General features: G+C 49.1%; 1 protein-coding gene across 16 annotated transcripts in view; it reads left to right on the forward strand.

The window, feature by feature from the left end:
- Positions 1-1,088: 1,088 nt before the first annotated feature.
- The window catches only part of Ank1 (ankyrin 1), a 174,685-nt gene continuing 152,646 nt past the window's right edge, over positions 1,089-23,127 (forward strand). For 4 of the 16 annotated variants that reach the window (XM_075986336.1, XM_075986343.1, XM_075986344.1 and 1 more), the window contains exon 1: positions 1,214-1,617. In XM_075986336.1, coding sequence (XP_075842451.1) covers positions 1,492-1,617 — 126 coding nt within the window. In that variant the 5' untranslated portion in view covers positions 1,214-1,491. Of the gene's footprint in view, positions 1,618-23,127 lie in introns of all 16 variants that reach the window. The other 12 variants (XM_075986333.1, XM_075986340.1, XM_075986334.1 and 9 more) reach the window with 6 other exon arrangements.

Consider the following 23,127-nt stretch of genomic DNA (forward strand, 5'->3'; position numbering starts at 1 on the left):
AAATGATGGTTCGGGGGTATATAGGCTTAAAAATACATTTTAAATCAGCTTTCCAGTTTCTTTACATTGAAGATAATGTAGGACAATTGAAGTTGCCTATGTGATTGGTGTTTGCGGAAAGAGACAGCAGTTAGAGCCGTGAAAACCCTAGGCTCGGCCAGCAACTTGCTTCCTGTCAAGTGCCCAGAGGGGAAGACAGAAATGGAAGTCACTGAGCGAGATGTGTTTGTGGGATAAGGGGCAGCACGGTACCCATCGCTACTCCTTCTCCCTGCTCTCCAGGGCTACTTTAAACCTCTACACAGACTGGGGTGGGGGTTGGGGCAGGAGGAAGCAGGCTGTTTCATAATAACTTCTCCAAGTCTCAAACACTGGTGTTCAAAACTCTGTCCTCAACATCCCGTGGGACAGGGAAAAAGTAGGTTGGGAGCCGCAATGTTCATAGATCTGGGCCTCAGTTTCCCCGTCTGTCACATGACTGAGTAGTGAAATGAGTGTAAGCCACTTCCCCCTCCCACAGACTGCGCTGGTATCTGCGTGACCCCAACTGGTAAGACTATAGCTGAACACGGGTCTCAACCACAGTGCCTTCGGAGGGTGGGGAGAGACCTGCTAAAGCAAGGTGGGCGGTCCCTGGTGAGGAGACCCAGTTTCACTCCAGTCTAAACAGAGCGAAAAGAAAAAGAATCACTTAGCGCCAGACACATTTTCTACCTATAGTTGGTAAATATGCGAACGAAAGGCCCTCTTGGTTTGACACAGGCAAATCAGGTTCTCATGCAGGATCCGCGGCCCTTTCCGGAGGGCGCCCCTGGCCCGGCTCGGTGCTAGCGGAGTCCGTGCCGCAGCGGCGCCCAGGTCCCACGCTCCGCAGCCTGGCCCGGTGATGCTGGCGTTTCCGCCCGCGTCAGGCACGCGGGTCCGCAGGGTCGCCGGGTTCGGGCTTGGGTTGAGCGCTCCCGCTTTGTTCCAGTCGCCCAAAGGCGAGCCCCCTTCCATCTCCTTTCCCGTGCCCCGGGGCCTCGCTACAGTGGGGACCCGGCGCTCGCAGCGCCCTGCGCCCAGTCTGGTGGGGTGGCCGTGCCGATCTGCCCCCGCGCCTCCCGCGAGCCCGCGAGTCCGCCCTCCGCGGCCCGCGCCGCAGTACGAGCCTCCTCCCCTCCCGCCCCCCGCGCCGCCGCCGCCGCAGGAGAGGGGGGGCCCGGGCGCGGCGAGGGCGCGCGGCGAGCCCAGAGCCGGTGCGGGGCGCGGGTGAGCAGGCTCCGGCCGCGGCGGGAGGCGCCACCCCGGGGCTCGGGTAGCCGCGCACCGGCCTCTCCTCGCCCTCCGTGCCCCGCACCCGGTCCCCGGGCGCCGCAGCCTTGGCCGCCGCGGGTGAGCGGCTAGCGCTCTGCGCAGCCGAAAGAGCCGGCTCTTCCCCGAGGGTGTCGCCGCCGGCGGATCGCAGAGTGAGCGGGCCCGGGAGGCGGGGACCGAGCGCCGCGACCCGCCATGGCTCAGGCGGCCAAACAGCTGAAGAAAATCAAAGACATCGAGGCGCAGGCCCTCCAGGAGCAGAAGGAGAAGGAGGAATCCAACAGGAAGCGGCGGAACCGCTCCCGTGACCGCAAGAAGAAGGTAAGGGGGCGGCGGCGGCGGCCCCGCACCGAGGCGCCTGGAGTAGCTGCGGGAAGGCGCTCGATCGGCCGCTCTGGGGCTGACCCTCCCGGAGCGCCGTGGGGGTGGCGGGCAGGGCACGCGGCTGGTGGCCCGGCGGCTGGGGCGTGCTGGCCCGGAGAGTCCAGGCCCGCGCGCTTGGGAGGAACTTTTGCCGCCTCTGGGGTGGCGGAGCCGGCAAGGGGCTGCACCGCGGCGTTTTCGTGCTGGCTGCCTGGCTTTCTTGGGGAGCTGCTTTGGGTGATCGCGACAGGCGCTCCAGAGGTGGCACTGCCCGCTCCTGCTCAGGTGACCAGTTAGTTCTCCTGCGCCGCACGGAAAGAGCATCCTGCCCAGATTTCTTAGGACGACCGGGGCGACTGCCCTTCCTGACCCTGTGGGTCCGCGGGAGAATCTAGAAGACGCCACTCAGTCTTGGGCATTTGGCAACATTTTATGTTAAGGTCATTCCAGAGGAGTAGCTGGTGACAGGGAGGAGGAAATTCCCTTAGAAGCCTCTCTGGGGTTGTTCAATCCGACCCAAGGCCTGGTCGGAGAAGGGCACTTCCATGGGTCAGAATCGGGGAATCTTTCATGGGACAGGGGTCTATGCTGAAACCCCAGGGATCCAGACCCCTGAAAGCAACTGTTGCTATCTGCGGTCCTTGCTTTCCGACCAGTGCATGCTAAGGGCCACCTTCGACTAGACCCACTGTCTAACTACCAACATCTGGAGGTCCACAGCAACCCAGCAGCTGCCTCTACCACCGGCTAGAGCTGCAGAAATGCCCAGGTTAGGAGAGCACGGAGGGAATTCTGGGAGTCCGAGGTAGGGCTAGACCCTCGCTTCAGAGAGCCATTTTAACCTGGAGAAGTTGGTGTGGGACTGCAGGAATGTCCCCTGGCCCGAGAATGGGGTTCCTGGGGCTTCCCCACAGAGGCATTGCCCTTGCATGAGAAAGACTTCCTCCCTGAAATCGGCTCATTCTGAGAAGGAAAGTGGAAGCTGCAGTTGGCAGCGGTGTAGGGAACAGTCTACCTTGCAGTAGGTGGCAGGACAGATATTGGCTCTTTTCCTGAAGACACTGGGTGAGCTGAGATGTTCACTGATTTTAACCCAAAGAATCACCATACCCCTGAAAAATACAAGTGTCTCCCCCACTCCTACCCCTCTTTCCCCATACCGATATTGGCACCTTGTATGTAAATAGTAATTTCACCACAACACACTCCTTAAGCAAGAGTGGAAGAGGTCTTTCCAAAACAATAGTGAATCTGCTTGGTCTGATGACATTTAGAAGCAGAATCCTATCAGGTCCCTGTTAGGGTCTCAGATGCCAGTCCTGTAAGTTAGCAGGGAAGGGTACTTCAGAGTGCCTGGGGTTCACCCACTTTCTTGGCGATGGTGTCAGCCTTCTGTATTTCCATTCTTGTTCTCGATCTTGGGGCAAAGCAATCATCTCCAAAACTCACTCCATGTTTTTAACCCCCGTTCTTGCCTTGAGCTTCCTCTTTCATGCTACAGATACTAGGGTTAACACTGACTAGCAAACAAAACGAAATCCCCCCCCGCCCCCGATTTCATTTTTTTTTTATCATCTACGAAATCTCTTTGACTGCATGCCTTGCACCCATGTAAACACAGCAATTCCGATATTCACTTTACTTCTTGGATCTTAATCTTTGAATTCTTGGAAAATTTCATTCCACATGTTAGTGCTAGATGACAATAGGTCGCCTTCTTCCTGAATTGCGTTGTTTTGACTTACTAACTGGTCGCAGCATACTGCGTCAGTAGGTGTTCTGAAATCTTCCATAAGGATTTTCATGGTTTTCTGCAGTATCCCAAGAGCTGTGATCGGCACAACATCTAGGAAGTTTTCATTCGAACTGATAGAGATGATGTGAACTCCCAGGACACATTCTTTATTGGGGAATGCGTTGTGAGGGCAGGCAGGGCTACTTTCTTTGTATTTCTAGTGATTGTGAGTTCTATAAAACATTGAGATGGTCTGGACAGTCAGAGAAGGCAATGCAGCTAAAACCTACAGTAAACCATGAAACTACAGGGAGGAGGGAGACCCCAGAAGAAAAAGCAAGGAACAAAAGGCAATCTGGGAAGGGTTATTTATTTATTTGTTTGTCTTCATTTATTTTGCAAAGGATGCTGGGTATCAAATCCGGGGCCTTTTCATGCTAAGCAGGTGCTCTACCCTAGCCCCCCAAAAAGGATAATTTGGAGAATGTTCCTCCTGAGTCTATGTGAAGCAGGTTTATATAAGGTGAGGTCTAAATCCAATGTTTACTGGAGAAGCAATGTTTTAAGATATAGCATATTAAAGTCAAACAACGGAGGACTATCGATGATTTTACAGATGACCCAAGGCTCTGGAGCCATCTCCCTTGAGTGTAAAAAAAGAACTTCCTACATACAAATGGATACATTACTACGGAGACAGGGCAATTTATGGCAGTGGGAACCTGAGCCAAGGACACGCTGCATTTACTAGAAGGAAAGGTGTCTATCTCACAGGTAACTGCTTAACTGGGGCTGACTGAGCAGAGCCACAGCCCTCTCATTTGTAGGAATAATCGCGGTTGTAACCTGAATGGTGGCTGCTGCCTTTGCAGTTATGATACTGTGTGGGAAGGTGCTTACTAAGGGGGCTGTGCGTCAGGAATGGGAGTTGATGTGCCACAGTGACTGACACACATAGAGAACTCAGCTCCGGGACTGGAATTCAACCTGGGAGCTCTGAAGGTGCTCCATTCAGTTTTCTAGTGAAGGAGCAACATCCTCATCAAGCCCTTGCTGTGCCTCGCTGCGGCTTGTTTTATTTTAACTGTTTAAAGAGCCAAACAGCCATCCTGACATTTCCTGCTAGGTTCCCTTGCTTCTGAAGGCTAGAGTGGAAAGGAATAGATGGTGCGGCCTCTGTAAAGGCATTTGCATTTAAAAGGAGAGTTTTCTAGGGCTGAGGCAGCTGTGAGAATGAGAATCTGTGCCTTTGGTGTTCATCCAGAGATGGCAGCGAGGAGGAAAAAGAGATTGTGGAGGCTGGAGAGAAAGCTAGGCAGAGGACTGAGGAGGGGCAGAATTCAAGGAAGCAGCAGTGGGTGGCTGATGGCAGACAGAGCCTCTTTCAGGAGTTCCAAGCCTGCGAGTACTCTGGGGTAGCGTTAATGGGGCTCTCTCCGCGGCCTTCATTCTGTACACCGTCTTCATGTCGGATGCTGATGCACAGCAAGCTTTGACCATGTTCTGTGTGTGACTGGGTGCTCACTGCCTAGCTCAGTCCTTCACACGCAAGGGGCGTGCAATGGATGTTTGTAGAATTAATGGTTTGATGAGTGAATTACGTTTGTTTCGGCTGGCCCAGGCATTGTCTTGGCTGTGGCATGTATTCAGGTGCAAACTACACTCTTTGGCTATCTTTGGGGGAGATTGGAAGAGAGCCTGATGCATCTTTTCCAAGTCATTTGCATTGCAATAGCAATCTCAGCCAGGCAGGGGGACTACCTGGTCTTTGGGTGTAGCATTCTGCTGGTGAGCATGTCGCTAGTCCTTGCAGGGTGTCTGCTGTGCTACATGTCAAGTGGTTTGAGCTGTTTGGAACAACAGTTTCTTAACAGGGCCTCAAGGAGCCAAAGCCTTGTGAATACACAGTGGAAAGGTGTAGGCAGGAAAAAAAGAAAACTCCTGCCCTGGCTGCAGGCACAGAAGAGCTCTTGGCTCTCCTCCTTTGCACAGCTTCTGGGCAGTGGAGATGGTGGAGAGGGCACCTGCTTAACTGTGGGGGAGTTGGTGGAATAGAGTGGGGCAAGGTTGGGGACTGCAAGTTAGGCAGGGGACTCGTACTGGCAAAGAGCTACAAGTTAAAACTTCGGTTATCTCCCAATGGGTTTATAAACTCAACCTAAGAGCTAAGTTGTAGGCTTCAGATAATGGTGTTCCTTCTGTCTTCAAACCTTGGCCCTGTGGCTAGACCAGTTTGCTAGCACATGCTGTAGGGTGAGGTGATATTTGTGTGTGCACTCCTCGCTTGGTTTTTGAATCGCCTAACTTTTGTACTGCATGTGGATTGTTAGAAGTACCCATTTATTAATAATTGCAAGACTTTAAAACATATTACCACTTTGATAACCCTGTTTTGACACTTGATTGTAGTACATGAAGAACCTCAAAAATAGGAAGCAGTCCCTTTAGCTCTGGCTGTGGCTGAAGGCAGGGTTTTTCCAGCTTGTTTCTTGTCCAGGGCCAGCCTAGCTCTTCCTTTCCCGGCGCGTGGTGTCTTCCACTTCCTAGTCATAAGCTAGAGCACCCTGGATACAGAAGCGCAATGCCTGGTGTACCCAGCACTCTGCAGTCTGCTCTTCACAGCTGCCCCACAGAGCAGATGAGGCGGAAGCTGATACTCGGCCTAGACCGTGGACCTCCTTAGGAAGTGGCACAGGTTGTGCCTTGCCCCCAAGCCTCTGTTTTCCTCACCCCGGCAAAGGCTGCTCATTTACCAGTTTTGCTTTGGTCTTCTCAATATGACAAGACGTCGAATTTAAATTCTTCTGTTTTAGCTGACAGGTGAGGGCTGTGCTCGTAAGAGGCTGTGGTAACATGGGTTGTACAAGATGGCTCCTGCGCTTTGTATGGGAAATGTTCCCAAGGTTCACATTCAGGCCAGGTGCTTCACTTAGGTAATGGGACATTTTGGAGGTGGACCCTATTGGGAAGTCATCGGGTCACTGAAAAAATGTGGCTTAGAAGTGCATTGTGGAAAGTTGGCTTCTGCTCTCTCTTGTGCCCCAGTGGTAGAGTGAGTGGTTTGGCTTTACCAAGCTTTCCCCACTACTGTGTGCTGTTCTCATCACAGGCTTCAGGGTAACAGGGCCAAGCATCCACAGACTGACACCTCCAAAACTGTGAGCCAATGGGCATTTCTTCCTAATAAGCTGATTATTTCAGCTATTTGTTATAGTGGTGGAAATCTGATAGTACAGGGCTAATAAATTGTTTTTGGTTAAACCCTACGGCCAAACCTCAGCGTGAAACGTTGGTGTCCATCCGAGAAGGACAACACATTATTATCTCAGTGCCACTCAATGAGCAAAAGGCTACTTTAAACTACACCTTCATTTCATTTCCAGAAAAGAAATGAAGTTGCTATCTGGAATAGATTTATTGTCCCATACCCACTCAATCGTCTGTGCAGTCCGTATTGTGGCATGAGCTTGACTATTTCAGGCTTTGTTAAAGCCCAGCATGGGGGTGCAGCTGCATGTCAGTAGGTCACATGAAATAGGTCACATGAAAGTGGTTCCTGGTTTCTCTGAGACCAGTCATGATCAAGACCATGGCCAATGACTCCAGGGTGTAGGACATACAGAGGATGAGGCATGTTGGATTATGGATTTACTGGACTTATGGTTGGGGGAAAGATCTGGATTTTAGGAGCACCAAGCACAGCATATTCCCCAGAAAAGGAAAACTTGCATTATATATCATCAGACTGAAGCCAGATAATTACTTGGGACTTCTTGTCTCATTGACTTCCAATGTGATCAGATCCTTTGCCTCTGAAAAGATTGCTCTGCTGTTTGCTTGTTTTTCAAGGAAGACTGAGGCATGCCAAAGTGGAGCATAGGTGCCCTCCCTCCTTGGAAAGGAAGGGATTACAAATTAGAGGCTTAGCACAGAGCAGCAGGGCTCTGGTTGCAGCTGCCTCGACTGTGTCCAAAGGCTCCTGTGAATGTTTTGGAGTAGCCTGCTTGGTGGCTGGGAACTCCTAGCTGAGCGTCCAGAGGAAGGCAGAGGTAAAGACTGGGTGCTAGGAACCCTCTCCTTTCCTTCCGGTTCGTCTGTCTTGACAAATGTTTCCCTAACTTTCTGATTCAGCTCTTCCTCCGCCTGCACATAATCAGCATCCTGGCCGTGCAATCACTCAGTAGCGTGCTGATGTGAGTAACTGCGCAGCAGCCGCATTCCACCATGGCCTCCTCCTTTTTCCTGTTATCGAGGGCGTTTGCATTTTACAGGGAATGCACAGAGCGAGTGCAGACTTCTAAGGTTCATCAGAACTGCCAGAAATGGGTAAGAACTGGCCTTAGAGTTGTTTAGGGATGATCCGCAAACCAGCCTGGTTGCACAAAACTGGTCTTAGATAAAAGATGTGTGCTGGAGGGCCCCTGCGGTGGTGGGAGTAACTGCTGGATGAGGTCTCTCTGGGCTTATAGGGGTCATCCAGATGTGTAGGACAGAGCATCCAATCGTGCAAGTAGCATGTGTGGCGGCGAGGAAGTGGACTCTGGGTGTGGAGGTGGTCAGGAATTGTGGGCCTAGCAAGGGGAGCTAGCAGCACAGGCTGGAGAAGAATCTCAGGTGGGCCAATCAGGAGGGCAGAGGAGACTCTGAGGCAGAGAACTTCAGCCTGAGGTAAGCAAGCAATAGAAACAACACCTATGCCCAGGCTGTCCTGAGCTGGGATGGCAGGTAGGGACCTAAAACCAATGAAAAACTAGAGAATTGTTTGGGTAGTGGAGTCCCCTGTGTGAGCACTGGAGAGGCGTGCTCTAGGGCAGTTCCAAGTCCCCTTTGTCGCATGTTAGCATATTTGCATATACGTTGACCTACAAAAGTTGTTGATCGTAGATGTGTATGCTTGTGGGATTCAGCATTTACAGGGACTTATTTTTGCCTTGGTGTTTGGGTCGTTAGTTGGTGGCATCTTTTGTTGAGCTAAGGAAGAAAGAAGCGGTGGAAAACAACGAGTGCTTTCTCGGAACTATGCCCTTAAGTAGCTCCCTGGCAGAGAGAGAGAGAGAGAGAGAGAGAGAGAGAGAGAGAGAGAGAGAGAGAGAGAGAGAGAGAGAGAGAGAAATATATATGGGAACATCTTAAATATGGGTGGGGATCTGTTCAACTCGGTGCCTTCTAGCAAGGCCTGGAATGTAGGCATTCTGGGTTCTTTAAATACGGCACATGTGGCTGAGCTGAGAGAACACAAGAGCTGAAAGATGTTACTGGAGAACCCCACACCAGAGGTGGGCTAGAGGGGGCAAGGCCACCATTCTCCCGCTTGCTGGTGTGTGGTGTGTGTTATCAGGAGCTGAATTCAGGGCCTTGTGTATGCTATACAAACTTCCTACCACTGATCTAGGTCCCCAGCCAGTTTTCAAACTTTTTGTGTCGAGATAGTGTTTTGGGTTAAGGGGACAACTCAGTGAGTTAAGTGCTTGCTGCACAGGTTTGAAGACCTCGATTTGGATCCCCAGCACCTACATGAAAAGTTGGGTGCCTGTAACCTAGGGCTGGAAGCAAGAGCTAAATTGCCCAGACTGGCCTCAAACACCTGTTCTGCTTCAGCTTCTGCCACCGCACCCTGCCCAGCTTACTTTAAAGAAGGGGCCGATGCACAATTACCTATTTGCTAGCATGCTATACATTCCAAGCACAGTGCTTCTGTTTGCTCCGTTGTTCTTTAAGGAGACAGAGTCTTTCTGTGTCACTCAGCCTGGTCTTGGAAACCTGGACTCAAGTGATCTCATGCCTCAGTCTCCCAAGCGCTGGCCTTGCAAACATATACCACCAAACTTGGCGACACTGATCATCTTTGATGTGTGTTTATAGACAATTAAGTTTTCCTTTTAATTCTTCTCTGTATTCACACAATTAAAAAAAAAACCCGACACAGATAATTTATGCATAGACAGAAGAAAAAGACGAAGGATGCCCTGCTTGTCAAAGAGGACATCTGAGCCCAGCCTTCTGGGGAGCAGAGCTGGAGTTGATAGATGATGTCACACTCCAATTAAGAATCCCAAGGTGATGTGGACTAGAGCCAAGTAGGCGACAGTGTCCTTGCTCAAAGTGAAGCTGGACCACGGTCCTTAAGACATCTGGGCATGGAATGAGTCCATTGTAAACTACCTTGAAAATAGGTGTTGGGCTTCATACTGTACTCAGCCTCTGGGGTGATCCTCCAAAAATGCAAATCAGTTTTGCTTCCTACTCAAAACCTTTTTTGGCCTCCTGATTTCCCTGAAATGAACTCCAGCCTTATTATCCCTGGGTCGCCTGGTCGATCATAAATTTACCATCCTGTCATTTCTGAGATGAACTGCAAACATCTTCAGGACCTTAAGGATGAAAGCTTTCACTTGCTGCTAGAGTTTCCTGCATCTAAATCCTTAGCTTCATTCACTTACGGCAACTCCTCCATCAGAGCTCAACGTTGCCTTCCTAGTTCTAAATAGCCACCAGGTAAGGCTCCCTCCCGGTAATACTCCTGGATATCTCTGAGTAAGGACCCTGGAACCTCAGAATGGCTTTAGTATTCTGGAAGGAGAATTACTATGCATAAACTATCGGGAATCTAGTAAGCACTCAGTGATTTCAGTTCAAACACTCAGGTTTCCACTCCTGCCCACCTCCAACATCCACCCCCGGGCAATCTAAAACCCCAACACAGGCACAAGAGGCTGTGGGGATGTGAGTGGCAAAGAGAACCTTATGTCTGAGAGGATAAATAAGATTTCAGAAAATGTAGCCATCGGAATTTTCCTCTTTAACTCTAATAAGACTTAAAGCATGAAAATTTAGTCCCACTTGTATATAACTTAAATATTATGAGTTCTTTTCCAGAGATGGCTATGAAGGTCGATTCTAATGTTTGTTTAGTAATACCAGAGTTTTCGGAAATGACTTAGGAAAGACTGGAGAAATGTGAATCCGACCATAGCTCAGTGAAGACTCAGAAACAAACCAAGCCAGAACAGCTTTGGGGTCTGCACCGTGTGCAGGAGTGGCGGTAGCTATAGAGACGCAACTCCCCCCTCACCGTGGATGGTTAGCAGATCCATGTGAGAGCTGTCCACAGGGCTGCATTGATTTCTCTCTACCCTTAGCCCTGGAAATGAGCTTCTGCTCTGAGGTCACGTGGAACTGGAGACTGATGGGATATGGGGTGATTCCCACCATCACTGTCCTCTCGCTGCTGGTTGCCTGGCACCTAGTGTTTCCCTGGTCAGTCTGGGGAACCATGATACCACTGCTGAACTCGGAAGGGAGGGCTATTTTTTTTCTGCTTTAAGTTGAATAAACCATTAGACTATAGACAAAGTTTCGTGTGTGTGTGTGTGTGTGTGTGTGTATGTGTCTTCTTACTTGTTTTACACATAATGAACTTAGGAATTTATGCTGGCCACAGCTCTATTTGAAGGACATTGAAACGACGTTCGAATTTATCAGTCTATTATCTCTGCCTGTTTGTCATGTGATCTGTTATGGATAGAATCCAGGGTTTCCCCCACGCCAACCAAGTGCTCCACCGCTGAACGCAACCTAGCCTCCTCCAGTTTTAATGCTTTCCACCCAAATGTCAATATTGCTGCCACAAAGCAGATGGGGAAAAGTGCTGTGTGCAGCACAGGGGATCCGCCATGCCGCCAACTCTCCGTGAAGGGGTTGATAGGTGTCGGGTTGGAGGGACGCTGACTCAGCGGGAAAGGCGCCAGCTGTGCAAGAACCTGAATCGGATCCCTAGAGACCAAACCAAAGTAGAAGGAGAGAACAAAGTTGTCCTCTGACCTTCCCATGCACACAGTAGCACACATGCCTGTGTGGACCATGCACACACAGTACTAATAAAGGGTTCTGAAGGACTGGCAGGCACACGGTGGGGCAGACGCTCCTCTGCCCTCTGATCTCAATTGTGCTGTTTCCAAGAAGCTTTGCTGCTCTTGCCCATCCAACCCAGTGTTTCTTCTTGTTGCCAGAGTTACTTTAGCAATATTTTATTTTATGTGCATGGGTATTTTGCCTGCATCTATGTCTGCGTACCACTTGTGGGCCTGGCATCGAAGGGGGACAGAAGAGGTTATCAGATACTCTGGAACTGGAGTTACAGACAGTTACAGTTTGTGGGTGCTGAGAATCAGACCTCGATCCTCTGGAATAGCAGCCAGTGCTCTTAACCACCGAGCCACCTCTTCAGTCCATAAAATTGGTGGTTGTCACTCCCTTTCGTGGACCCCTTCAAGTTACTTTTCCAAGGCCTCTAGGACAGGGCCAAATTCTTTCCAAGGGCAGCAGGCCACCTACTAGCTGACTGCTGCCAGCCCTGTCCATGGTCCTGGGCTAGCGCCCCACACGGGCTGCTCCTTTGCATTGTTTCCTTCCCATTGCCCCATGTCATAGTCCACTCTATGAGACGACAAACTCAGCAGTAAATGGATATTAACGAATGCATGGAAGGTACCCGACACAGAGTTGTGGTTTTGCTCGTTCTGTGTCCAGTCTGTGCAGTGCTGGTTCTCCAACGCTGATGCTGCTGTGAGCAGATGCGGAGGGGACAGTGGACAGACTGAGCCCACGGCTGCTGGAAGGTTATCTGTGCTCAGTCGGCATGTGAGGTGACTGGAGTATAGGTTTCTGCTGCTGCAGAGCCTGTGTGTTTCAGTATCCTGTGACTCCGTCTGCCTTATTTAGGGGGGATGAGGCTCCTCCTCTTCCTCCTCCTCTTTCTCCTCTTATTTTTATTACAGTGGCATCTGAGGGGGTAAGGGCCACAGGTGTACATGAAGGAGTCAGGATCCTGATGACCTACTCTTCACAGTGCAAGGTGACTGACCTTGTGGCCTGCTGTCTCTGACGTGCTCTCAAGGTCACAACTGGAGGGAGTATCATCTCCTGTACCTGAGAGCAGTGTAGGGCACTCTGATTCTGGGGGAGAGGACTGACTAGCTGTGGCTACCCCTTTTTCCTTGAAAGCAGATTCAGTATTCTGTGGCATACAAGATGCAGTTTGCTGGTCAGACCTGTTGTCTTAGGAGACCTAGGTGTCTTGGAGACTGTTAGAGGTTTCATTGGGTTTGTGTTGTAGCAACAAGTGGTATAATTAACTTATAAAGAAAAACGGGTTGGTTTGGCTCACAGTTTTGGGCACATTGCTTTTAGGCCTCTGGTTGGGATGCCATATAGCGATAACTAAGAGCACATGGTGGCGCCCTATTCAAATCATAGAAGGCTAGAGTCTCAGATTCCCATCAAAGACACAACTGAAGACCTTTGTACTCCCCGCTAAAGTTTCCATACCTTCCAATAGTGCTACCTGGGGGACCAAGCTTTAAAGACACACGTTTTTGGAGACCACTCAACATCTAACTCAGAGAGAAAATGAATTTATCTATTGGGGGCACTTCCTAGAATTTTCAATTACTAAATTTCTCTGAAAATTCTGTTTCGTTTTGGTTCTGCAAACCAAATATTGGGGCTGGAACCCAGGGCCTTGCACATGCTGGGTCAGCATTCTGTCGCTGGTCTGCATCTCCAGTTCTTAGACATTTGAGACGGGGCCTTGCCATGGCCCCCAGGTGGACCTTGAACTCAATGCTCTTCCCTCAGCCTTCCCAGTGTTAGGTTCACAGGTATGTCCCCGCAATTACTCCGCCACGACCTTTTTGAACCAGTCTTTGCACCAGGGGCCATCTCTCCCATTCTCAAGTGCCTTGCTTCCTTGTTCTCATGGAAGCCTGGGTGCTAAACACTTCCCCTGTTTTGTTCAGTAGCTGTTCTGCAGGGGTTGGGAAAGAGAAAGTGTCCCAGGAAGGCAATGGCTTGGTGGAGGCTGCCATCGACCTAGAAACTCTCTGTAGCTGTGTTTCTGGAAGATGAGCCATCGGATGCCCTGGGGTGCAGGATGCACAGGGCCCTAGATCAGAGCCCACATGCCATCCAAGGCTTCATGTCGTCCATCTTCTTTGCAGCCCTGCAGGGAGTGGGGAGGCACGCTTCTATTCTACAGAGACAGTGCTCTTCACAGTGGTCCAAAGTGGCAGAGCCGAGGGGAAAGTCTCCGCCTCTCTCTCTGAAGCCCCAGTTTGTAACAGACACTTGGTGGCATGTGTAGGATCAGTGGGTCAGGGTTCCCATCATGTTTTGGTTTTCTCATCAATCACCTGCCCACCCTGCTTCCAGCAGGAGAGTAGCGAGGATTATCCAGCTGCATCTGATGTTTCCTCCACAGGGAGGAATGCAGAGGGCAAGCCGTGTCTCTCATGCTCTCCAGACTCTCCGCTCTTGGCTGGTGCACAGGACGTCCATTTTACAGCCGAGATTCAAAGGCTCAGGGAGATCAAGGCATAGTTCCTAGAGCTGGAGCAGGGCTCCATCGAGCTGCCTGGCTGCAAACTGACGGGAAAGACAGGATGGATATAGGAGGGACTAAAGACATTTAAAAAATGTATGTTTGTGTAGGGTGTGGGTTCCAGTGTGCATGCATCTGGAGGCCAGAGGATGACTTTGGGGTCACTCTCAGTCACTCAAACCCAAAGCTCGAGGTTTCTGCTAGATTGCATAACTAGCAAGCTCTAGGGATCAGCCTGTGTCCACTTCCCCAGCATTTGGGGTTGTAAAAAAAATGCTACAAGTTGTGTGTGTGTGTTGGGGGGTGAGCACTGGAAAGCAGAATTCAAGTCCTCATGATTATAAGGCAAACACGTTATTGTCTGAGTCCCAGCCCCTGGACACTGTTGTTGAACTTAGCACAGAGCCCAGAGCTGAAGTGAGCTCCGTGTAGCAGCTCCCTTGACTGATGAAGAAAAGGCCAACCCACAACCACATCAAATATGGGTGCCAAGCTAGACACAGCTGTGGGCATAGGTGTGTGTGTGTGTGCGCGCGCACGCGTGTGCGGGCATGTGCATGCATGTGTGTAGAGGGAGAGGGAGAAACTTGAATATGACCAGAAACATGTCCAAGTACCTGTGGTATATGAATGGTGGCTTGGAATAGAAGTGTTAGGAATTACATGCTGGTCCCTTAAGACTGCCTCTTAAGCAATGGCTGCATGACCTTGCGAGTAATTATTTCATTCATTTGGGCCTCTTCTTTTTTCTCACCTGCAGAATAAAGAACCTGGACTAGACTAGGTAACAAGCTTGCTTTATAAAAAAAAATACAGCTTTTATTTATATGTATAGCAATTATATATTTTATTTACATGTATTCACCATTTTATTTGTTTTGCTGTGTTGTGCAGGCTGGCTTTGAATTCCTGGGTTTACGCATCTTCCTGCCTCGGTCCCTTCTGTAGTCGGGATCCCAGGTATGCCCTTGTACTAGCTAGACAGCATCTTGGAGGGAGTCTGGGAGAGCCCAGATGCCTCCTCTTCAAGGGAAAATTTAGTGAGGAAAAGGAAATGGCTTGTCCACAGCACATAGCTATTTTTAGAGGCCAAACAAGTTCTAGAATACGTGTCCAGGCCCTACTCCTCTGCGGGCTGGCGAGAAAGCTCAGCTATTAGAAGCAGAGTGTCTGAGTCTAAAACAGAGGGGGGAACTTGGGGAGGAGAGGCCCTTGCTCTGTGGTCCGGCGTGGAAGCAGGTCCATTGCCAGCGGCCGCCGGCGCAGCTGCTGCAGGAGCTGCCTCAGCGCTGCTGCTGCAGCTGCTAAATTATTCAGGATCTGCTGGTGCCTGCAAAAGAGGAGACAGCTACCAGGGCTCAGGTTCAGCTGTCGTCCTCTCGTGGGTCCAGGGGGAGAAATGTGCCCTCAATACAGGATCCCAAACTGCCCCTTGCTCTGTGTCCTCGTTAGTCTTTGGGGATGCCATATTCAGTTTGGAATGTTGGGGAGCGCTGAAAGCCATGGCTTGCTGAGAACTCTTGGTTTGTTCCCTACCTCTAGTCTCATATGAACTTGGATCTTTCTTCCATCAAGGAACAGTCTGGGATGACTTCCTCAAGGGTCAGAGTCGAGTATCAGCCTTGAAAGAGTGACCGCGTTCTAGGAAGGCTTTTCTGACTGTATAGGGCAGAGAGGCTGTCCCTTCCTGCTCCATGAGCACTGATAGTCTATCACAGCCCTCATTGCTTGGTGTGTTTAAATAAGAGTTTAACTGTACTGGCATTTCACTTGTATTTTAATAAATAACACTTGCCTGAGGATCAGAAAAGTAAAACAGCCACACTGGCCAGCCTTACAGACCAGGCGACAATAACTAGGTACACTAGCTTGCCTTTGAAAACAGGCGGTAGTGGTACACCGCCACTCTTTAATCCCAGAGTTAGGGAGATTATAAAAAGAGAGGAGACAGCTCTCAGACACAGAATCCTGGAGGCAGGATCGCCATTTCCACTGAGGTCGAGGTAAGAGCCCGTGGCTGGCTGCTTTGCTTTTCAGCTCTTCAGGTTGAACCCCAATTGTGGTCTCTGAGTTTTTATTGACAGACTTGTGTTGTGACGCAGCAGAGAGTAATATTTCGGCCTGTTTTGCAAATGCTCTGCTGTGAGTGAGGAAGCAGCCACAGGCAGAGCACACAAGAGTATGGCAATAAACTTTATTAATCAACACTCAGGGTTCTGGCTAGGTTTATGTCAACGTGACACAAGGTGGAATCATCTGAGAGGAGGGAACCTCAATTGGGAAAATGTCTCTTTAAGACCAGGCTGTAGGCAAGCCTGAGGACATTTTCTTAATTAGTGATTGATGGGGGAGGGCCCAGCCCATTGTGGGTGGTGCCATTCCTGGGCTGGTAGTCCTGGGTTCTATAAGAAAACAGGCTGAACAAGCCAAGGGGAGCAAGCCAGCAAGCAGCACCCCTCCATGGCCTCTGCATCAGCTCCTGGCCCCAGGCTCCTGCCCTGTTTGTGTCCTGTCCTGGCTTCCTTCATTATGACTAGTGATATAGAAATATAAGCCAAATAAACCCCTTCCTCCCTGGGTTACTTTGGTGATGGAGTTTCACCACAGCAATAGTTACCCTAACTAAGACACTCAAATTCAGACTTTATTGTTTAGAAATAATACCCATGTCACTCCAGCCATGTATGTGAAGATCATTCTTAGCCTGGGAGTCACACAGAAACTGGCAGTAGGCTGGCCTAGGCCTTTGAGTCTCGCTTACCAACCACTGGGTTAAATGTTTCCTTCCCTTGCTGGACTTGCACAGGGGCCCACTTAGGTCAACTTCATGGGTCCCAAATCTGTCAGTTGAATGAATAGACCCAGTGACTTGCCTATAGCTTAGACACAGAGGGTAACAGATACGAATGCTTTTGAGCCTCAAGGAGAGCAGGCAGCACAGGCATCATTACTGTGTGTCTTTATGTAATACTGAGCATGGAAACCCAGACTTTTGCATGTATGAGGTAAGTGTTCTACCACTGGGCTGTATCCACAGTCATTGCTGTTTTGAGACAGGGTCTATGTAGTTCAAGATTGCCTGGAAGTAGCTATGTAGGCTAGCGCCAAACATGCAATCCTCCTGCCTTTCCTCTTGAATGCTAGGATTACAGGCATTCATTTCCTACCTGGTTAGAACAGGCATTATTTTTCCTCTTTTACAGAGAGGCAGCAGACTCATTCATTGCAAGAGCTTCGGGGCCTTGGGTTTCACACCAGCAAGGCAGTTGCTGTTGGTCTTCCCTGCACAGGAAGGTGTGAGGGACAGCAGATTGGTCCACTACTGGGGATTAGAAGCCACTGGAAGCCTGTGTTTTGGGGGGAAATGGAAGCAATCTGGTGCTGGCTTGTGTCAGAAGGCTTTGCCTTCCAGCTTGCCTCTCCCTGGCATGGCAGGCACTCCTGGAATGAGGCAGGAATGTCTGTTCTGTTGAGGCAGAATTGTTACACATAGCTAAAATTAGATGTTTTGTTTGAATTATGTTAATTTGACTTAATTGCTGGGGAATGTCAATGTTCTTCAGAAATCCCAGAGCTCTGCCAGTCTAGAATAGCAGGACTCCCTCTCCTGTGAGCTGCCTCCCCAACCCCAACATGCTTCGATTCTCTCTTTTGGGGTCCCACGATAGACCCAGAAGGGCTGTAGCCAGGGGTGTGAAGCCCAGGACGGCCCACGGTGATGAGTTTATGTTCCTTAGGTCCAACCCTTATTTGATTTCTCTGTGACTTCCGTTCTACCGGTGATGTATTTTAAACGCGCTGGGTTTGGGGGCGTTTTGTTTTGGTTCTTTTCAGTTGTAAGTAACGCTGGCTTCATGGTGGGCGTCCTGGGCAGTTGTACGGGGTGTCACCCTCTGAAGGGTCAGTGCTTCTTTCAACGCTCCATGGTGACTGTGTTGATATCACTCCTCGTCTGTGCACAGGGGGCTCTGCATTTCATTTTGCACTAGACACGCAGGTCGCTGAGCCAGTCCTGGCTGTGTGATTGTCTTCCTAGGCCAACACTCATATTTTTTTCTGAGCAGATGACCTTGAGTGTGACTTGCTTTTGGCCCCGGCAGCTGGACTGTCTAGAGGAAATTCTTGCATGTAAACAGCTTTTCCAGACCTTGTCAAAGGTGAGTCCCTGAATGGCTGCTTGTGAGGGGACCGGGACCCATCTCTGACCCCTCTTCTCTCCTCCAGCTTGGCCTGTGCCATCAGGGCATGACTGTCACGTCAAAGGACCTTCATGTACCATCTTCCCAGCCAGGAACAATGAGAGTCTCCCACATCCCAAATCCCCACAGACTCAGCTCTCTAAAGGGGACTGTCATTGCTGTAAATTGCAATTTAGGTTTCTTTTTTTTTTTTTATCTTATAATAGTTTGTGAGGGGTGGGAGTCTGGTTCTTCTCTCAGGCTCTGCTGCCTTTAAGAGTGTTCATGGATGTGCTTTTGGTTGATTTTTATACCAGGAGTAATGGCAGCTACAGTCAGTGACCATTTTTGGGGGGGCAAGTTGGGGGCTGATTTTCCCTGCTAGGTTCCTCATCTCCCCCTCCCACTGCCACAGCCCTGTGGGCCTTTGTTCTGGCCTCTCACACACTTATGACTTGCTATCCCCTGATCTCATGCCCTTCCTCTTGCTATGACAAGCGCCATCACCAAAAGCAAATTGGGAAGAAGAAAGTTCATTTGTCTTACCCTTCCATGTCATAGTCCATCTCTGAGGGAAGCAAAATAGGAGCTCAAGCAGCAGCTTGAAGCACAAACATGGAGGAAAACTGCCATTTGGCTCGTTTGCAGGCTCACCCTTAGCTAGCTTTTTCATAAAGCCTAGGGAATGGTGCTGCCCGCAGTGGGCTGGGACCTCCTTTGTGACCCAACAATCAAGACCACCTCCCTAAACAAAATACATGTCCACAGGCAAATTGAGAAACCCCTCAACTGAAACTTCTTTCTCAAATGACTCTTGACTGTTTCAAGTTGACAGTCAGAGCTAACTGGGACACTCCATTTCACGTTAGCTTAACATCCAGACACATCACCTTCTCTGTCCTCTTACTATCACAATATCAAACATAGTCCAATTTTAAAAAGCTTTTTGTGAATTTCAGTGCTTAAAAAGTTGAATATAGTTTAAAAGCAAGTTACACACTTCTTATTCCAAGTGAAAAAGGCCAAGACATGGGAAAAATCAGGTCCAATAAAACCTACTCATGTAATCCATATCCCCTAGTTCAGTGTTTAACATGTGGGATTTACTCACTGTGTAGTCTTCTGGCTCCAGATATGCCACCAGCAGTACACATAGCTTGTATCAGCCTCTCCTGGCCTCTCCACATGGACTCTGACCTTTCTCACAGTGCCAAACCTTGCTTCTCTCCATGATGCTCATAGGTCAGCCAAGTTTTTAATGAATGCTTGGGTTTGATTTTCTATATCTTGGGCTTCATGGCTGTTGAAAAGCAATTTTTTTCCAGGACACACTTGGGAAACTTTAGACTGTCTATTTTATTTGTTTGTTTGTTTGTTTTTCGAGACAGGGTTTCACTGTAGCTTTGAAACTTGTCCTGGAACTAGCTCTTGTAGGTCAGGCTGGCCTCGAACTCACAGAGATCCACCTGCCTCTGCCTCCCAAGTGCTGGGATTAAAGGAGTTTGCCCCACTGCCTGGCTAATTAAGGTTTTTCAATGAGCTCACCCTTTTATTTGTCAGTTCATCCAGAGCCCCTGAAAGCAACAATAGCAATATGTACTCAAGTTGGCATCCAAGATTAGTCCTCACAGGCATAAAATTTGTGCTTGTGGCCAGATTTTCCTAAATGAGACATGATCATTCAAGGAAGAGGTAGCTGTAGAGTCTAGAAACCCAGGGTCAAGTGTAGTGAATAAGACCCAATGTTTGCTCTAGGGCTATCCAGTGTGATCAAACCCAGTCCCGATCCCAGAAATATCAGTGAACTTCAATTGGACATTGACCAATTTACTAAGTCCCTAACCTGTGCTCCTTTGTTTAATTGAATTCTCCTGTTAGCATGTGATTCTAGTTGGAGGGTTTTGTTTTTGTTTATTTTGTTTTGTTTTGAGACAGGATTTCTCTGTGTAGCCCTGGCTGTCCTGGAACTCACTCTGTAGAACAGGCTGGTCTTGAACTCAGTGCTCTGCCTGCCTCAAACTCCTCAGTGCTGGATTGAAGGTGTGCATCACCACATCCTGTGTAGCTAGAGTTTTAAAGTAGGGCCAGTTTAGATCCTAATCTAGACTCTGCTACTTATAACCATAAACCATATATTAACTTGTTTTCCAATAGCAGAATACTAATAATAATTGATAGCAAGAGATAAGGGACCTTGTATGTCTCCTTTGACTGTTCCCTTTTCCTAAAAACCTATATGGTTTTAATTACAGTCTTCTAATCCGGTGATCATCTCTAGCTCTAATCAAATCCTACCAGAACCTTTTTCAAAGCCCATAGGTTAAGTTTATGCACTGTCTTAGTTTTCTTTCTGCTGTTATGATGGTAAATCCAGACAAAAAGCAACTTTATGAGAGAAAGGGGTTATTTTAGATATTAGTTATAGGCACAGTTCATCATTGTGGGACAATGCAAGGCAAGAGTTTAAAGCATCACATCCACAGTCAAGAGCCGAGACAGATGGATGCATGGCTACTTGATTGCTCTTAGCTGGCTTTATCCTCTCATGCTCTTCAAGACGCCCTGACTAGGGAATGGTGTCACCCACGATGGGCTGGGTTTCCTACGTTAACTAACAATCAAAATGGTCTCCTACAAACATGCCAACAGGTCAACCTGATCTAGGTAACTCCTCATTAAGACTCTATTCCCAAAGGAGTGTAAAGATTGTAAGAACCAGAGTTGGTAGATGATGCTAAGGAAACAGTGCAGTGGTAAATATAAACTCAATGGGTTGTTAAAACCTGTATAAGACAAACTCAAGCCAGATAAAATCCCAGCAGGGAGGCAGGGAGGTAGCTCCTTCTGGCCGAGGAGCCATTGGTATTTACAGCTGTTGGGAGAAGAAGAGCCAGATTTCTTAAGAGTATGACTTATGGTAGGTTGGACCATGATCCAGGATGGGCCTCACACCTGAGAGTATTTGGGCAAACAAATTGAACTCATGGTGGGGGTGGTCATGAAGTTGGGTAGATAGCGAGGTGGGGTGAATCTGGGAGGATTTGGGGTGGTTGAATATAATCAAAATATATTGTAAGAAATTTTCAAAGAGTTAATAAAATATTATTCTTTAAAAAGAAACTCTTTTCAAGCGATTCCAGGTCATGTCAAGTTGACAGTTAAAACTAACCACAATGTGCCCTCAGAGACCTCATAATGGGAGTGAGATCCCAGTGCATGAACCTGGGAGGACACACTTAAGTCATCAAATATTGGTGGGCTGATGACCTCCAGCAGCTTTAGCTTGCTAATCTACAAAATGGAGATAGACTGGTAATGCCTGTCTCGTAGGGTTGTCATGGGTTCTGTGACATCCTAAATATAGCCAGCCTGATTAATGGAAGACGTTCACAGTGGAGCTCACTGGCCAGCTCTTAATGAGGAAAACAGGACCTGAAGAAAGGATCTGTCCCAAAGAGAGAGAGGCTCTGTGGGGATGCAGGAGGTGTGCACTCCATCCTTAGAGAAAGTGGGCAATAGGAAAGCAAGGGCAGTTGGGCAACAGGAGGAATTCCCCTGCAGTGTGCTTGTGTCTCCTAATCCAGGCTGCAAGCTGTCGTGCCACAAATGTTTGCCTTTGTCAGTAGACCATGGACCTTCTGGACTGCATAAGGGAGGCAGCCCGGAGATGGGATGGGGCTCTAGGGGACAGATGGCACAGTGTTCGTGGAGCCTTGATCAAGTGCATGACAGAGACTAGGCAGATGCACAGAAGGCAGTGTGGTGGGACCCCTGAACTTTCTGGGGCTTTGGCCTTCCAGCTACGGTGAGGCCACACTTGGTCTCTAGATCTGTCTATGGAGCCAAGCCTCCAGCTGGTCATGTGGGGAGTGGATGAAGCCCTGGGATACAGATATGTCAAGGACCCCAGTGTCTCAGGCTCAGAGGGGTAGCGTGCAGATGTTGACAGTATGTGCAGAAATATCCACCATAGCTTTCTCCTCTCAGATGTCTATGGCCTGAAGGCTGCTCCCCTACAAAAACTACTCCTACTGGGATTTACTAAGCCCTGTCCCCTTGATCCAGCAGTAAATAATGAATCCCACTCCCTTGTTCAGCTGTATGATATGTGTGTTCAGATATTTTTTTTTCTACCCTACCTCAGGGTCTTAAGTGACCTTCCCTCGGGCCTCACAGATCTTCAGGTTAGCTTTCTAGGGCTGCTATACAAAGTGACGCTGCCCCTGGGTGGGGGTGAGGATAGCTCAGCCAGCAGAAACATGCCAAAGCCCCTGGGTGGGAGGTAGCAAGGTTCAAGGACTGGGAAGGGACTCTGGCTTCTGGCAGTGGTTATCTCTGATGTCTCTTGGCTTGTTAGACACCTCACCTCTGCCTTCATCTTTAATGGTGCTATAGTTTGAATACCAAATGTTCCCCTAATGGCAAAAGGCTTGGTCTCTAGCCTAAGGAGCTATCAGGAGTTGGTGGAACCTTTAAGATGGGGCCTAGTGAGACAAGGTGAGTTCACTGGGGGAAAAATGGTCCCCCAGAAGACTATGGGGCCTCAGTCCTTTCCTCTTTCTTCTTTTGTTTCCTAGTCATTGCAAAGTGAGTGGTTTCCTTCACCGCTTACTCCCCTGCCATCATGTCTGGCCTTGCCACAGACCTAAAAGCAAGAGCCAAGAACCACAGACCAATAAACCCTTTTTCCTTGTGTGTATTTCCTCCTGGAGATGGCAGGCCAGCCAACATATGGTGTTCTGGTGTTGGCCTGTGCCTCTTTTCCCTGCCTATAAGGACACCAGGAATTTGGGGTTCTGGCCAGCACCAATGACCTCCTTGCTCCTTGGTGACCACTATAAAAATCCTATTTTCAATCAGGTTACATTCTGAGGAGCTGGGTTAGGACTTCAGCATATACATTTGAGAGGACATAATTAGATCTATGATATACGGACAGGTAGATCTTTATATACGGATGGGTGTGGTGGTTTTCTTCATCCGTAATATGACTAGAATTGGTAACATCTAGAAGGCGTGCTCTGGGTCTTTCTTTGAGGGAGTTTTAAAAGAGGTTTAATTGAGGAGGGAGGACTTACCCTGAACATACCAGACTGAACAAAAGTATGAAAAGAAGGGGGGCCCTCAACTAGTATCCATCTCTCTACTTCTCTACTGGATGCAGTGGAGCTGGTCTG

The sequence above is a fragment of the Microtus pennsylvanicus genome, chromosome 9 (assembly GCF_037038515.1).
Source record: "Microtus pennsylvanicus isolate mMicPen1 chromosome 9, mMicPen1.hap1, whole genome shotgun sequence".
Lineage (NCBI taxonomy): Eukaryota > Metazoa > Chordata > Mammalia > Rodentia > Cricetidae > Microtus > Microtus pennsylvanicus.